Consider the following 15,736-nt stretch of genomic DNA (forward strand, 5'->3'; position numbering starts at 1 on the left):
GACAGTTCGCGGTGGCGTTAGGATGCTAAGGATACAATATCTGCTCCTCTTTCGATGGTAACACGTCAAATTGTCAAAGATTGTGATAAACTTTCGAATGAAGACTTTGACAACGTAAAACATTTTGAAACCCTGTTCCTCAATTCGAGATAATACAATCCTAGGTATGGTGTGGCGATAAAGCCACAAGCTATGAGTTAATTAAATTTAGGTGCCACGCGTTTCCGTCCTGGTGGTGCTTCGGCGAGCCATCCATTCATCGCAACCAGATAACCGTTGCGCTTTTGGCGCGGACACTAAACTGCGTAGTTTCCGGACCAGACGTAGGTCTGTTTGAAAATGATAAATGATAGAATGGTATTACTTGTAGAGCTTAAAAGGCAGAAGAGGCAGTTAGCCAAGATCTCAGATACGACGGAAAAAGAGGGAACGTATGATGCAGTCTCCAGAGTGTATCTATTCAAAAAAGTACAATTGTTTTTCGTAGTCCCCTGTATTTATTTGTTAACGAAACGGTAAGGAATTACCTTGAGCGTGGTAGTGCCATTGGAGAGAGGAAAAGACTGAATGACGTAGGATTTCATGTCGTTTGTACGGTTTGCAATTGTCTGTGCTTTACTCCAAACGATACCTATGGGCATGGATTTGTCCTTATGTGTGAGGCTAACCAGATTTAAGCGGTGAAGTTGAATGAACCTAGATCCAGAAGAAGAACGTACTTGCAAAGAAGTATGGAATCATCACGTTAACTATGAACCTACATGGCTCTGAGCCGTGTGAGCAATAGGAATCATGGGCGGCTGACACAGCACCGTCGTCACTACATATATGTCAAAGAATGACAAGATAATGCTCCTTCGCTTTCTATCAAACATTGGGGTAAGGGAATTGTGAGTCGGCTTAATTTGTGGCAAATGCGATCTCGCGTCGCCCCGATATAAATTGTTGTATGTGATGATGGTGCATCGCAAATTTATAAGGTGATACGCATAGTGAAGCGGGGCTGCCCTAGCGTTGCGCTTAGAGGAAGTATAATTCAGGGCACGGACCTTTCGTTCTATACTAAGAATAAGTACGAGTTAGCAGATCGCAATCCGCTTACTCCAAGATTAATTATTGCCTTAATTAAAGGCTAATTACTCTTCCGTTTAAACACCGTAACTGATTTTTATTTATTTTCATCTATGCTTGTATAGATTTTTCTAAGCATATATAGTAAAATCTAAATACATGCTTAACTACTGGCTACCTAGCCACATACCGTATTCTTGTTTGGACTATGCCCATCTCGTGTGACACACACACCCCTGTTACCAGGGTATGTGTAACCCCGTTACATAGATTTTCAGAAAGCATGTCTTTCACGAAGACTGCGCGTTTGGCGGGGTCGTATTGATCAATTAGTTTGGTGCACAAGAGCGAACTTCTGGTGCATTGATGCGAAGTAGAGGCAGCACGTTTTATTGCAGCAGCTGGAGTGAGACTTCAGGCATTGTGGTGTCTTGCTAAGACACCACAAAAACTCCGATATGGTACAATTGTACAAGATTTACATCATACTTGGTGTAATTTTGAAGTTTCCGAGTACCGGAATATCAATATAGCGACACGCTTGAAAATTAGGTTAGTAGATTATCATTTTTACGGTAATGTGTGCATTCTTACAGCTTTCACGATTTTGTCGCTATGTCTGTCAGTAAGTTTGAAGAATTGCACAGAGCTAATCATAGTGGCAAACATGTTTGCCATAGTACCATGATTGGTAAAGTCGACGTGCTTGAGTCAAATATTCTCGAAGGAGTAACAGGGCTGTCAAAATTTTCACAATGAAGTCGACAAAAGTACATAAGTGAACTATTGCTCTGTAGAACTTAACGTTACAGTAATTGTTGAGAGTATTGCTAGGCGTTTAAAAGTATGCAATACATTACTAAATATGTGGTAGATTCGAGATTAAGTATGACAGTACGTGATATAATCATGTGTTTCTGTAGAACTCTAAATATCTGTACGCAAGGATTGTACCCAATGTTTTCACATCGACATACGTAAGTTTCGCCATCAATGGCGCAGTTGTCAATTGATTGTTGACCATCCATCAAACTTTGTCGGTATTACATGCGACGACATTATTAAATGCGCAAGAACATAAACCTTCAGCTGTTGGATCAGAAATTTCTACCATCAACAAGTATTTCGTAGATATTCAGACTCGTCTCATCATACACCAACTTTTGTTCGCAGTTCTACTGTCATGCGACAGTGTCAGGAAGGATAGGTTCACTGTCGATGCACCCTGCGTCACTATATGATACTGAGATTGTCTTTCCTTTTTTGCTAAGTCCACGTGCGCCCAGTACTGCCCGCATCATTAAGACATAAATGTAAACATGTACGTAATCTTGTCGACACTTAAGGCTACGCAGTATTTTCCATGCTCATGTAAGGGATTTATACAAGTATCATAGTGCAAAAGGCTTAGGAGCTTTTCAGCGATATTGTCCTCAAGTGCTAATTCTTTCCTTCTGTGGATCACCAACAGCAATTGTCTTGTACAAAAACCATCTATCAGACGGTATCACATGGTGATGCTAGGTGCATTGACAACAAAAATCTGTCAAGTTGTCGTTGACTTACCTGTCGTGTGAGGTAAGAACCTCGAGCGAAAAATTATCGCCTAATCCATCAGCCGGATCTTTATCCTGGAAAATTTTGAAATTTATCATACAAACTCAAAAGAGTATATGTCAAGGCGAATTTATAGCATGACTAATTGGTCACGAGCACTTCCTCCAGCAAAGTGATAAAGCAACCCGCTACAATCAGCATGCCTCAAAACATGTCTTAATTTCATGCAAAGATAAGTTACACATCATTAAATATCACTATTTAAGAAGCGCCGCTTCCAAAAACACTGGCTTTACAGGTTGCTATCAATGAAGATTCATAACGTTCGCTTGATTGATATATATCCAGAGAAATTGATTGTGCCGATCTTAATAAATACGCACAGACCAGTATTTATAATCTTCGATTAAAGATTGCGCACGACAGTGGCATGCAGTTATAGCATTTCTGCAAGCGGTAGAGATCGTCATATAATAATCTTCACCTCCAAGTGATACTTGTAGAATTAAATATCACAAGTACCGCATTTCTTATAATAGCAAGAGCTATTGGCTTCATAATTATGCGCCATAGCCAGATTACTTGGTTCTCGCTCTTTTTACTTGCGCAATCAAGTGTAATACAAAATTAGGTATCAAAAAGAACTCGCTGTGGCTTAAATCAATGTCACGAATTGCTTCTATCTTCTCTAAATATACAATCAGCAAATTAGGATGCAATCAAACAAGTCCAAACTAATTCGAAGTACCAACGTTTGGCAAATTGTTTTTTAAGATCTGGCTTAATACGTTGTACATAAAGCAGTCATGGATTTTAAAAGAGTTTTAGTGAATCTCCTTGGGCTGACATGGCTGTGACAGTCGGATGAATTCTGACTGGCTAGACGGCGGCTACATGTATGGAATTGCACATATCGATTCATTCTACAATTCGCATCGTACTACTCAATACACCGATTCTCATGCATCTCAATCAATTCATCGTGGCAATTACAATTGTCCTCATGACAAGCACTCAAGTCTTTACGGATGCATCAAAGCAGACAAGTTCGACTGTCGGTCATCTTCGTACTCTCAAGCCTGCAGTATCTCATGACGACACAACTAATGAAGAAGAGCGCAATGTCGCAATTGTTGTACCTCCGAGCATCGTGCCAAGGGGAGCAAGCGAAGAATTTAACACCGTCACCACCTACAACAACAATGGCCTATTGCAACGCGCAGTAAGTTGGGCAGAACACCTTCTCTGAATTATACTTAGTTTTCACGATAATTGCTCACTTATAAATCGAATGAATTAATAATTAAGATTGGTAGCTTTGTTCAAAAAGACAGAGAGCAGTAGTGATCGAATTATCACGCTACCTACCATCGAATAGTAGTGCAACAATAGTTTTGAAGGCACGATGTTTGCTGATTCGTTGGTAGCGTCTGTCAAGGTGTCAAGTACACCCATACCCCGGGATTAAAACCGGCTTTCATAAGCATGTACTGACTTTAGATTTCTCCCTTGATAACGATAGGATTAAAGAAAAGTGTTTGTGCTGATCCGCCTTCATCCAAGACATATTGAAGCACAAGAAGCTACGAGACCTCATAGTCGAGTCGATGATGCATCATTTGTATGGAGTATCAAACATTATCAACTACAAAGTCTAATCTATTTGACAGCATGTGCTGATTCTTTATGGCTCATCATAACGACTCGGTTCTCGATTGTACGAGATCTATATGACCTTAATGTTTCTTGTCATTTCTAACATGGTTCACTAATTACGTCATTCATTCACTTTATCTTCATCGTAGTGCTGTTAGCACTCTAGTTGGAGTCCTATGGAGAAAGTGTCTTTACCACAGCCTGAAACAAGGCTACCAGAACTAAAAGCACTATCAGTGAATACCGCTTTTTGATCTATAAAGAGGGTTACGATGCTCGTCTGAATGCAATACTTAGCATACTTACAACATCAGCTCTGATAACGTGTCCGACTTGATCTCTCGCGACCAAGTGGAGTGCCGCTGATTTGTTCAGTGCCCATCGAGTCAACTCTGGCGTGACATACTTCCATTGAAATGTATTTGTTTTTCCAAATTGTAGACACGGTAGCTTTGAGGTAGCGAAAAGGTCAATTGTACGTCATTTGAAAGTCCTGAACAACAAAAGGTAGCTAGCTACTACCTACCATCATGTTCAATATGAAATGATAACCTCCTTACCATACATATCTTTGATAAAAACAGAATGCGGATGCTATGCTAGTTATGCTTAACGATATCTTAAGCTACTCAGACTTAGTACGCTGACGACATATCAAGCACAATCAGCTGCCACATCCAAGTTAACTACCAGTCCATTTTGAAAAGTTCGCAAGCTTTTGAAAGTAGCCAAACCAAAGCTCAGCGCCTATTCTATTTGACTCAGCAAAGAGCTCGTCGAGTTTTCTAGAATTACGAGCTTCAAACTCGTAAACGCTTGCATCTGGAATGGCAGGCGACATAGCGAGTGAAAATTTTGACGCGCATCAAACACCAAAAGCTCCAATATCAATGCTGCCTGCTAAAGTTTTGAGTGGTTCATCGTTTTATCACATCATGATGATTCCTATCGCCTGTTAGTCGAATGTTCGCGAGTAAATAATTCGCATAGGCTTGCAAAGGATTTCCTGCCCTCGTTCAGTCCAATCGAAAAGTATTGGCGCCCGTAGTGCCTGCTTGATGACTTTGCTCAGTTGGGATATATTTATTACCAAATTGTGAGCTTTTCAAGAAAATTAAGAATGTATTTGTAGTACTTATTATGGTGTAAAAGTAAATTAGACAACCAGGGACTAAAGATAAGAAAAAAAACGCGGCTGCATATATATTGAAATGTGGTGTACGCAGTAGGTGGTCAATCGAATCCCAAATATACTTTTGGTCATTAATTTACAACCGCAGGGCCTGTCTTTCTAGAAGTTCATTTTCTCTTATATTCATTTCGCTCACTAGTTGGCTTCCACTAATGACCTGATCTCAATGCGTCCGTAATTGCCGACTGTCATGATACTGTATGCTTTTTATTTTCAATAATCTTCCTCGCGATCACGTCATAGAGTTCTCAGCTATCGCGAATTCACTAGTTACAGCAGATCGGTGGTCCCTTGTTCAGTAGGTTCGCGTGCATGAGCAGCTCGAACTGAACTTTGAGCAACTCTAGGATACCACGACGGGCAAAGTCTTTAACAATCATGAGGCGCACATTGAAGTGTTTTGCCCTGATTGACGAAGCTTTACCTTTAATCGGAAAAGTAGCAGGTTGATTGCTCACACGCATCTTAATGGGAATAGTCAATGCTATTCTCACTTCCGTCAGCAACTCTTTTATTCCAAGGAGGCGCTCGAGCCGTTTCCGACGCTGCTATAGCCTCGACCGCCATTGTCGTGAGTGAAAAACCTCCTTGCGTCTTTGTGGCCCAGCTCACAGGCATAACGTTGAGTAGCACCATCGTACAAGTAAGTGACTTTCCGCCGCCCTTATCTGCAGCAAAGCTGTAGGACTTTGGTGTAAGCGCAAGATTGCCTTTCAAACTGGTGCGCATCCCGAATTGAAAGACTTTGCTGTGTGCGAGGTCTTTGTGGGTTTTTAGTCTTGCTCTCGGAGCTCAAAAATTTATCATACTGCCTTGTGCAACACAAATGTGATGTCTGGTTGTGGTACACCAAGTTACCGACAGTAGGCTTCCAACGCGGGACTGAATTGACTTAATTGTTGGCTTCCCAGAGTCTACAATCTTTGTGAGCAGGATGCTGTGCAGCCTGGCTTCATTGTAACAGTCATCATTGATTGAAAGATGTGATGGGTTAACCAACTTCTGTTCGTGCTTCCGGAGAGTATCACCGATCGCCTTCTCTTGATTTATGGCAAATGCACGCGTGTCAATAGCCTTCGCTTGAACTCCGAGAGGTTTCGACATCAATCCAAGTCGTTAGTCGATAGTGATTTTATTCTCGTGAATACCCAAGTGACGTATTCGCAGTGCCGTGGTGTCTATTTAATGACCGCGCATCGCCAAAAAATCATTGGCGCTATCACCTGGGTTAAGAATGAGCTGGCGCTGAGTAAACTGCGCCTCTGGAAAGTCTGTATATTATCTGACATGTTGCGTCGCAATGAAAACGTTATTCTTCGGAATGTATCCTTTGGTCTCATCGCTGCGCCCGATAATCACTTCAACCTATGCGAGAATGGAATCATTTTCATGTCTCGGTATACTGTACACTTTGAGCCGAACGTATCAATTTCGCGCAGTCAGAGGCTTGCTTTGTCAGGGTCTCGATTGGCGACGCATGCTTGATGTTCGAGCTTGTACAGCTGCGATTCAAAATAAACACCGAGTACTCGATCACGTTACCCCAAAACAAGTGGTTAGATTTCTCGCAAATATCATTGAGCGCGCCATGCTAAACACCGTTCAAAGCATTCTTGCGGCTGTGTCATTTGAAGCTTGTTTTGGGGCCTCGTTCACCTGTCTTGCCACGCCGGTCGACTTGAATGTAAGTCCTAATTCTTGTACTCACCACTACCGTTAGTCTGAACGAAGCACATGGACCCGACAGTCAAAGCGCTTTTCCCAAAACACAATATTGCTCTAACGTCTTGCTGCTTGATCCTTGGTGCACGCAAGAAACACGTCACATAAATTTGCTCTTGTAGTTTAACCATTCGATCTTTCGGGGTCAAATTCCTTTCAGATCTGAACAGATTACCTGTCCAGGTCAATCAGTGGGTGAAAGCAGCCTGAGTTCTTCTTGAACTCCACGTTCTTCGTCTGCTTCGCCTTAGCGAACATGACATACGTCATCTGCCGATCACCTATCAGCCATATGCTAGATCTAGGCTCGCGCGCCATCATCTCAATAGTGTCGTAAGCGAGATGACCGGAGCGTTGGAGAGAGTTCATTGGACGAGCCACCATTCCCCTATCGATTATTGCATCTTGCGCTTTTAAGTTACCACGTCGAATACAAGTTCACCGGTCTTGAGGGTGATGCGCTCGCTGGCTAACGTTGTCGTATGCCTCAATCCTTTCTGCTCAGCTTGTCATACAACACGATATTGCAAGTCAGCAATGGCGTAGAATAGACTTCAGCCAACCGGATAACGCTTGCTATTTCACATGCCATCACGTGAAGCATTAGATATGCGTCGTAGCGTTTTACCGTCAACAATAACGCATTGGTATTCACACACTCATGCATCATCAAGAAACGTCTTATCGTTGACGAGGTGTCTGTTTGTCCCCCTGCTCGAAGTCCACAAATGGTCCTGGACCGCGTTGTCTTGTGCAGTCAGCGTATAGTTGACAACGTCCTGGGCCTGGCACTATCTTACCAAAATCATTTGTTGCCGACCCCCTTCTAAATTTGTCCTTTATCAGGGGGCCAAATGTGTCCAACCTTTATATATCCAAACGTCTAAATAGTATGTAATACAACTTTTGAGCCAAACGAGGCTGTACTTCGGTTCAACCCATTGTACAAAAATTGTGCTAGCTTTTCAGCTTGATCTGGATAGACGACTCGGTTTCTATCGTACTTGGTCATACAGCTCACTTAACGCATAGTGTACAATGTTGTCGAGCATGTGCGCGTTGGCACAGCCACACGTATTGCAAACTGCCACCAAAAAGAGATAATGCACAGGCCAGGTTAACTTGAGCGTCTTTTTTGCCGTAAACAGCTTCGTCGAATGGGACGCAGTGTATTCGTGCTCCAGATTGTCTGATGCAGCGGCCATGACGTTTGCAAGCGTGGGGGACTGAAACCACCACGCATCGACCAGCTAGTTGTAGTGACACGTAGCCGTACCACTCGGTTCCCTTGGGCCACCGCATACTCAATCTCTGAGAGCTGCGTACGCATATGTGGCGCTACTTGTAGCTTTGCCATGTGGTAGCGCATTGCATTAAGCTGCGGTTATTAAAAAGGCAAGTGGTAGCGCCTTGCTTTAAGCTGCGGTTATTGAAAATGTAAATGATTACTTGTCAATGCGACCGTGATCGTCAATCGTCATCATGCCCGTAATTTCATTACGTCGTATACATACTATCAGCGATACGATAACGTACCGCATGTTTCCATCTTCAATATACTAGCCCCACGCTATGCATTACATTAGCTTTTGCAACGGGTTGTCGGACACCTTGTACAGAAGAAGCTTTGACTCTTAGAGTATACGTTGAAGAACGTACATAAGTTGAGCTAGTGTATTTTAAATGGAGCGGGCCGTAGACCTCTGAGACAACAAACGCTGCTAGTTGTTCTGCTATTTCAAGAGTACATGTATTCTATCGAGACTGACACTTAACTTTGAGTTTACACGTTTTGCTAAATTTCCTACATTTGTACTGTATGACAATGACTGCAATTGAATATCGAATGTGACGTATCTATTGAGGATAACCTCCATCTAACCTGATAATGTAAGTATGCTCCAAAAACTTTAATAAAATGAATTTTCATATTATCACGACGTGACTCTTATAGTCCCTCTCTCTGTCTGCTTCACAAAGTTCCATCGTCCTTAGTATTACCGATACTTTGGTACCTCTGAATATTTACAATTACACAAGATTGTACTGAAACATTTCAATATTATGTTTGCGCAATCATAGGGAAGCTTGATATGTGTGCACAATAATTGTTCCATCTTTACCCGATTAGATGTCTTGACAGTCACTCACATCTGATGAGTGCTTACCGCTATTTCTTACAGTAATGCTCACCTTCACATCTACTGATTCGATCATTACGTATTTGCCTCTCACCACAATAACAGGGATTAACATTTCTTCTGATACTGATGTCGGGTAAACAATATTTTTCTGACATGATTCATCAGGATTCATAGGGTAGTGCTTGATAGCAGTCAATAACTCAATATCTATCTGCCTGCCTTTTGAACGTCTGTGCCGCTAATCAGTTGATCATCGACTGCGCAGCTGTCAAGAAGGTCATAATAAATTTTGATGGATAAATATATCCTCAATCTTTTGACAATTGTAGAAGTTTCGTGAATCTAGGATTCGAATGAGACAGACCGAGTCCTTATCTGGATGTGGCAATGCGTGCAGGGTGACAATGGAAGCGTCGACGACCAAGTCGCCATCGATGCACGCAACGTCATTGCATATGTTCATATGAGTGATGAGATTTTTTGATGATTCGCAGAAAATAATCAAATAGCTTTCGATGGCGATTTCGTAATCAAAGAACTACAAATCTTTTCGTAATCCTTTTGTCGCTTTTGTGCACCTCCAGCGATTGCCCGTATCGCTTAAGACGTAAAACATAAAGCTGCAGTCTACAGTAGGCTTCGTTGTATTATCTACAGTTAGTATACCAACTGACAGCATTTCCGTTAATGTTTGATGAATTCATTGGCATGATTTTCAGTATTCTATTGAGGCTTTAAAACACTTTGCAAGCGGTGGGTGACTCAAGAGTGAGAAAGAAAGTTCCACTCTATGGTCTCGATATTCACTATCCTTTTACCGTATCATCCTAGCAAAGTTCTGTTCGAGTCTGGAACCCAGTTATGTTCCATTATGTCCTTTATTTACTGCTGAGGCCTGATCGAAACACGTGAGTTTCCCCATGTCTCATGCGAATTGAACTTGTTTGGTGGCTTCCTCGTTCCTTACTGCTTTAGACAGTAAGCTTTTATTGATTGTAGGCGTACGTCAACAATTTCGATAAGCATCTTAGCTGCCAATATGATCCAAGGTGGACCTGACGGGAATAAAGCAGCTGGCTCGCGTAGGAGGTATGGCTGTGTATTAAAGAGAATTTCAAAGTTATTACTGAGCGAAACATACCAAAATCTTGGTAGTCTTGTGTCTTGCATAGTATAATCTAACCAAATCTTCGTCGCATCAAACAATCACACGACGTATTGAGTCATTGAACTAAAATATCGCTCTACAGTAAGCTCGGTATGATGTAGCCGAAAAGAAGCACGTGATTAGTTGCAAGGAAACACGCATAGCAAAGAAGCATGTGTACAGCTATTCTGTCCATAAAGTATTGCTAGCAAGAAACTTTTGGTATTTTATTCTCAAAAGTACATTTTTTGGACGGGACTAACCGGCTGTAAAGTTCCAGGGTGCTTGTGCGATTACTGTGCCTTTGAAAGGCCACTGTCAGTAGTTTTCGAGAGCATTCAGGACTGGCACCGATAACTTGCAAATGAGTCCAAGTGGATATATGTTTAGCTATCAGGATATATAGCATAAGCTTAAGTTTATAAAAGTAGTTTGTGATCCTTCCATGAGCTTAAGCTTACAGGAGCTCATGAGCTCAATTTATCGAAACAATACATTTGAATGAGCTTAACGGGTGCCAAAAGCTATCAAATCAGATGTCCGCGTTCCACCAATCACTATTTCAAGTCTGTCGCACACGATCTGAAGTTGTCCAATCCGTCTTCTCCATTACGCCTTGTCCGACTTTCGTTGCTTTCGTGGGATAGCGAAAGCTTAACAAGCCGTTGAACAAGGAAACCTCCGGGCTCCTAATAACGTTAAACCTGATGACATACAAGCACTCTTCGTGCGAAGATCAACAAGGCTACAAAGCGTGACATCAATCAAACAGCTATATTAATGAAATATCTGATACCAATGAATTACGACATGAAATTTATGAACCAAGTGTCTATCCATTTGACAACGCGTTGCAATAAGCCATTATTGTCGTAGGTGGTGACTGTCGTAAATTCTTTGGCTGCTTTTGATTGTACAATGTTCGGAGGTACAGCTATAGTGTAATGGCGCTCTTCGTTGCTGGTCGCGGCATCATCAGATGCTGCAGGCTCCGTAGTACGAAGCTGATTGACATTCGAACTTGTTTGCATAGTTTTTTCAGTGAAGACTTCAGTACTCATCACCAGGATGACCATGGTCGCCAAGAAGAAGTGATAGAGATGCATGAGAGGTTTGGAGATTGGAGGTGTACGTTGCAAATTGTGGAATGAAACAAATTGTGCAGCTTTACTCATTTAGCTGCATGCCCGTCGGGCTCCCGATAAAAATACTGCCGGGATCTGCGACACATCTCCATCACTGCATCTTTCAGAATCTAATAACCTCGTATTTGCTAAAAGGTAATGGTTTTCGACGGTCCATTTTCTATCTGTGTGAAAAGGCTAAGTCGATCTTGCGTCGATGGACTGTGAGAAATTTGAAAAGCAGGTGTGATTTACAGAATATCCTGTGACTCAATACGTTGTCAAGCGTTTGATGCGACGAATAAGCCACAATCTTAAGTAGACTTTACATGAGCAAGACACAAAGCTGCCAAACGTATGATCGGCTTAGTTTTAAATCCTAATTATTCTTATTCTTAAGAACATTAGACCATATACTTCCTCCCGTCCCACCAGCCAGCTGCTTGATTCCCGTAAAGTCCACCCTAGCAGTTGCACTCTCGTGACAAGATGCTATCAATCAAGAGCTGTACTTGTACTGTAACCTTACTGTACTTAAGTAGTCACGACGAGGATTCGAGACAAGGTGATTCGTGTTTGATTCGTCGATGCATCGGACACGACCGAACTGAATTAAGAGATATAGGGCTGGTCATCAGTGGAGTAAGTACAGCCATCGAGCCACTGCTTTTGGATCGCATAAATATCTATATTATAAGCTGCCGGTATCTGTCGAGAGGCTACTGTAGGTGGAATAATTACACTCACTGAACAGTCTACATCGCTCTTTGATTACGATACCTATAGGTGCATAGAAAGCGAATGGGTCGCTGATGAGTCTGTCGTCACCCTTGTATACACTGCCACATAAGAAAGGAATCTAGTAAGAAAAGTCTGTCTGTCTCATTCGACTCCCAGATTCATGCGAATTTATGTTTACATATATTTTTGATTGTTCGCGAATAGATGTTACAAACTTTAAAAAAAGATTAGTATCTATCCAAGGAGTGCTTGACAAATGTCTCATACGGCGATTAATATTTACAAAACGGCAAATGCTGTACTTTTGTGTATATACACCGATTACGAGATTATCATTTCAACAGAAGTATCCAGAAGTATCAATACTTTGGTAAAGGAAAAGGTCTGTGATATACGTGAAATCAATTCTACATACATTCTACTCTTGGATAGTATATTATCACTTTGGAAGCCCTCGATTCCGCCCTAGCTATGGTAGACGGCCCCAACGACTGCCATTGTATGTACGAGCTCTTTGGTTAAAGCTTCCACTGTGCAAGTGACACGGCAATCCCATTGCACATACAGTAAAATCCTGCGACTTAATCTGTATTTCTTGCAAAATTGAAACGCGAGTTCTTCGATTAATTGTACTAGACACAATGGGACAGCCTTTAATAAGCTATGTGTTTACTTGACGGTGCAAGAGCCGGAAGCGGTGTTTGACCACCAGGAGGTGCTCGCGAGCTACAGGATTGCGCTCGTGAGACATCTATCGAAAGGCCTCAACAAGATGTTGGTGGAAGCGCAACTGGCTTCCACGGTAAGGCTACTAATATCAAGCGTCAACCCTCCGGGGGTAGAGATGGGGAATTCTCTCCCAAATGGTAAAAGCTGATAAGACGATGAAGTCGCTCATGCTCCAGATGTAGCAACAGCGTCAATAGCTTACGGTTTTCAAGCTAGGAGGTCACGCTAAAACAGGAGCTCCTTTGGTAAATCTGCGGAAGGGCATTCTTAACATGGAAAAGTTCAAAGTGAGGAGTACGCGTCGTCTAAAACGGCGTATATGGTGCATTCCAGCTTCGTGTGCACCCGTCAAGATTGGCGATATCTCGCACACTACGTCCAACGGCTTCAGACTTCTATTTACGCAATGGCAGCAGGCCCTATTTCAAAGGCAGTAGTAGAATGCTTTTTCATGATAGGTCTCCAAACAGGTGGTATGCATACCAAGATCTACAGCTTCCACCTGCACTCTTTTACGAAAACGGTAGGTGTTGCATTATATGCGGGTAAAAAATAACCTCTGTGTCGCAAAAGCAGCAAGGTATAGCTGGAGCAAAAGCTCTACGAAGCGTCGGGGGCGACGCACAACATCCATAATAATGAGGAGAAGGTGTTCTCCTAGTTGCAGAGCAACTCCACAGTAATTGCAGATGTATTACAAGTAGTATTGCAAAACACATGCACCTCGCGTGCTCCTTTGCTAGCAGCTGAAATGTACAGGGGTCGGGCAAGGTCGCTGACGAAGCTCTTACAAAATAAAATTATCGTCTGTGGGTCTTGTTGGTAGTTTTGAAGATGCCGAATAGGATACAGTATCCGCGCGTCCTGTGAAAGTGATGATGGCAAAAGTGATAAGGATTATGTTGAACTTTCAATTGAAGTTTGCGAGCTATGTCAGCGTAAAACACTGTCTCGTTTTAGCCCAAGATTTGGATTCGAGATATATCGTCATCCAAGGACTGGTTGACTGAGGCGCCATGCACTCCTCTTTTAGTGCCTTGGTGTTTCATAAACACACCGCTGACAAAAGTCTGAACTGTTTCAGGCGTGGCCACAATACTACAATAACTCATGCACTATTCAAATAGTCTTGCCATGATGTTGCCAAGTGCATGAAGTAGAATCCGACAGGAAGAAGCAACAGTGAGTTGTAGTTTTGGGATGAAATAGAGAGAAGCGGTTGCATATTGCGGTCTCCGTGCTACATCTATGTTTAACAAGAAGTGGTGCTTAGGGTGTATCTGGTTTATGATTTTAAAAATAGCCAGAATTAAGCCTTCTGAGCCAGGGTCGGAAACGATTGGGTGTCGCAGCCTCTTGTATCAGAGCCAATGGAGCTGAAGGGAAACTGTCAAGCGCAAGTGTAAGTGCCAGGAACCTGAAGCTCGGATGGGTTATCCATTCTTGTCACGATGAAACGGTACGGCTGAGTCAGCACTACCGTGTGGTGTGCCAGCTGTGTGGAGCAATAAACTTGCAGCTAGAAAGATCGTTCACTTATGTTTGGAGCAGCCAAGTCAGCTTTGATTGTAAGTCTCGCCTCACTGCCTCAGACTGCAGCTCTAATTGAGCTTTAAAAATTACGTATGCATGTTTACAAAGACTTGCAAGAAGTGAAGCCACCGAAATGGTTCAGTTGGTACAAAATGAAGAGCTGAGGATATAGCTCGTAATGCGTGAATGTGTCAATGAGAATATTTGAGCAGAGCACTGAGAAGTGAGGCAGCTATCCTTACTTTTTAAATTCTCCTATCCATAGCTTCAGTTAAAATGACGTGATGAAGGGAAATCCACAACGAGTATCACCCTGTATCGGAATCTATGTCATGAATTTACCCGGTTTATGGAACCAAGCTTTGCGTCAGAAAAATTGACCCTCAGCAACGAAACAAATCGACGTCGAGGAATGTTTTCTCCATGCAAAGCATAAAATAAAATTACTCTTAATTTGCATCGGCAGTGTGTCAGAAAGGCTAACGGCAAGGGTGATTTGTGCACAGCGTCCGGTGCAGACGCAAGGTTTCTAGACAGATGTGCTCCAAAATAGCGTGATCGGCCGCTGCTCATTATCTAGTTGTTGCGTAGAATAAACAGTTAGTTACATCCTTCCTGTTGCAATGATAAGTTCGAGCGGGATGCTTTAAAAGTGCCCAGTAGGCTGTATCACGCACCATTGACGTTCATTTGTCTGGTGACGCAGCTTATCAAGGTGTGTTGTGCCTGAGCGCAGATCCGCTTCGAGGATGCATTCGTCCGTAGTCGCAAAGCATGAGACCTTGGACGTGGTGAGCTGCATCAAACACTTGCGAGCGGTGATGGTGTGTATACATTATGATTAGCTATTCGCCAATATAGTCAAGTGGCTGTCGCATTGGAATGCATCGCTAAGAAGCAAGGCCTGCGGCTAGAATCCCGCGAAATTGAAGGTCATGGTAACATCGGCCAGTACAAATGCATACGTATAGCGAAATTTGCCGCGATTTCCCGACCCCTTACCATTGTCCCTAAAACATGTGTAAATAGTGCTGGTCTGTGGTAGCTGAGACTGTATTTAAGGCTGTGAGAGATAGTCTACTGTGCGCTTTCCGAATCCGGATCGGCCAATTTTACCGTT

General features: G+C 42.5%; 2 protein-coding genes across 2 annotated transcripts; one reads left to right on the top strand and one right to left on the bottom strand.

Moving 5' to 3' along the window:
• Positions 1-3,631: 3,631 nt before the first annotated feature.
• On the top strand, positions 3,632-3,972 carry PHALS_01902 (uncharacterized protein; the record flags this gene model as incomplete). The annotated part of the gene is made up of 2 exons (XM_024716382.1): positions 3,632-3,850; positions 3,937-3,972. The coding sequence occupies 2 exons, from the start codon at positions 3,632-3,634 to the stop codon at positions 3,970-3,972; spliced, it is 255 nt and encodes an 84-aa protein (XP_024581986.1).
• Positions 3,973-11,292: 7,320 nt separating this feature from the next.
• On the bottom strand, positions 11,293-11,664 carry PHALS_01903 (uncharacterized protein; the record flags this gene model as incomplete). The annotated part of the gene is made up of 1 exon (XM_024716383.1): positions 11,293-11,664. One exon carries the CDS (start codon positions 11,662-11,664, stop codon positions 11,293-11,295), a length of 372 nt encoding a protein of 123 aa, XP_024581987.1.
• Positions 11,665-15,736: the final 4,072 nt, after the last annotated feature.

Source organism: Plasmopara halstedii (genome assembly GCF_900000015.1).
Source record: "Plasmopara halstedii genome assembly, contig: Scaffold_1651, whole genome shotgun sequence".
NCBI classification, from domain to species: domain Eukaryota; phylum Oomycota; class Peronosporomycetes; order Peronosporales; family Peronosporaceae; genus Plasmopara; species Plasmopara halstedii.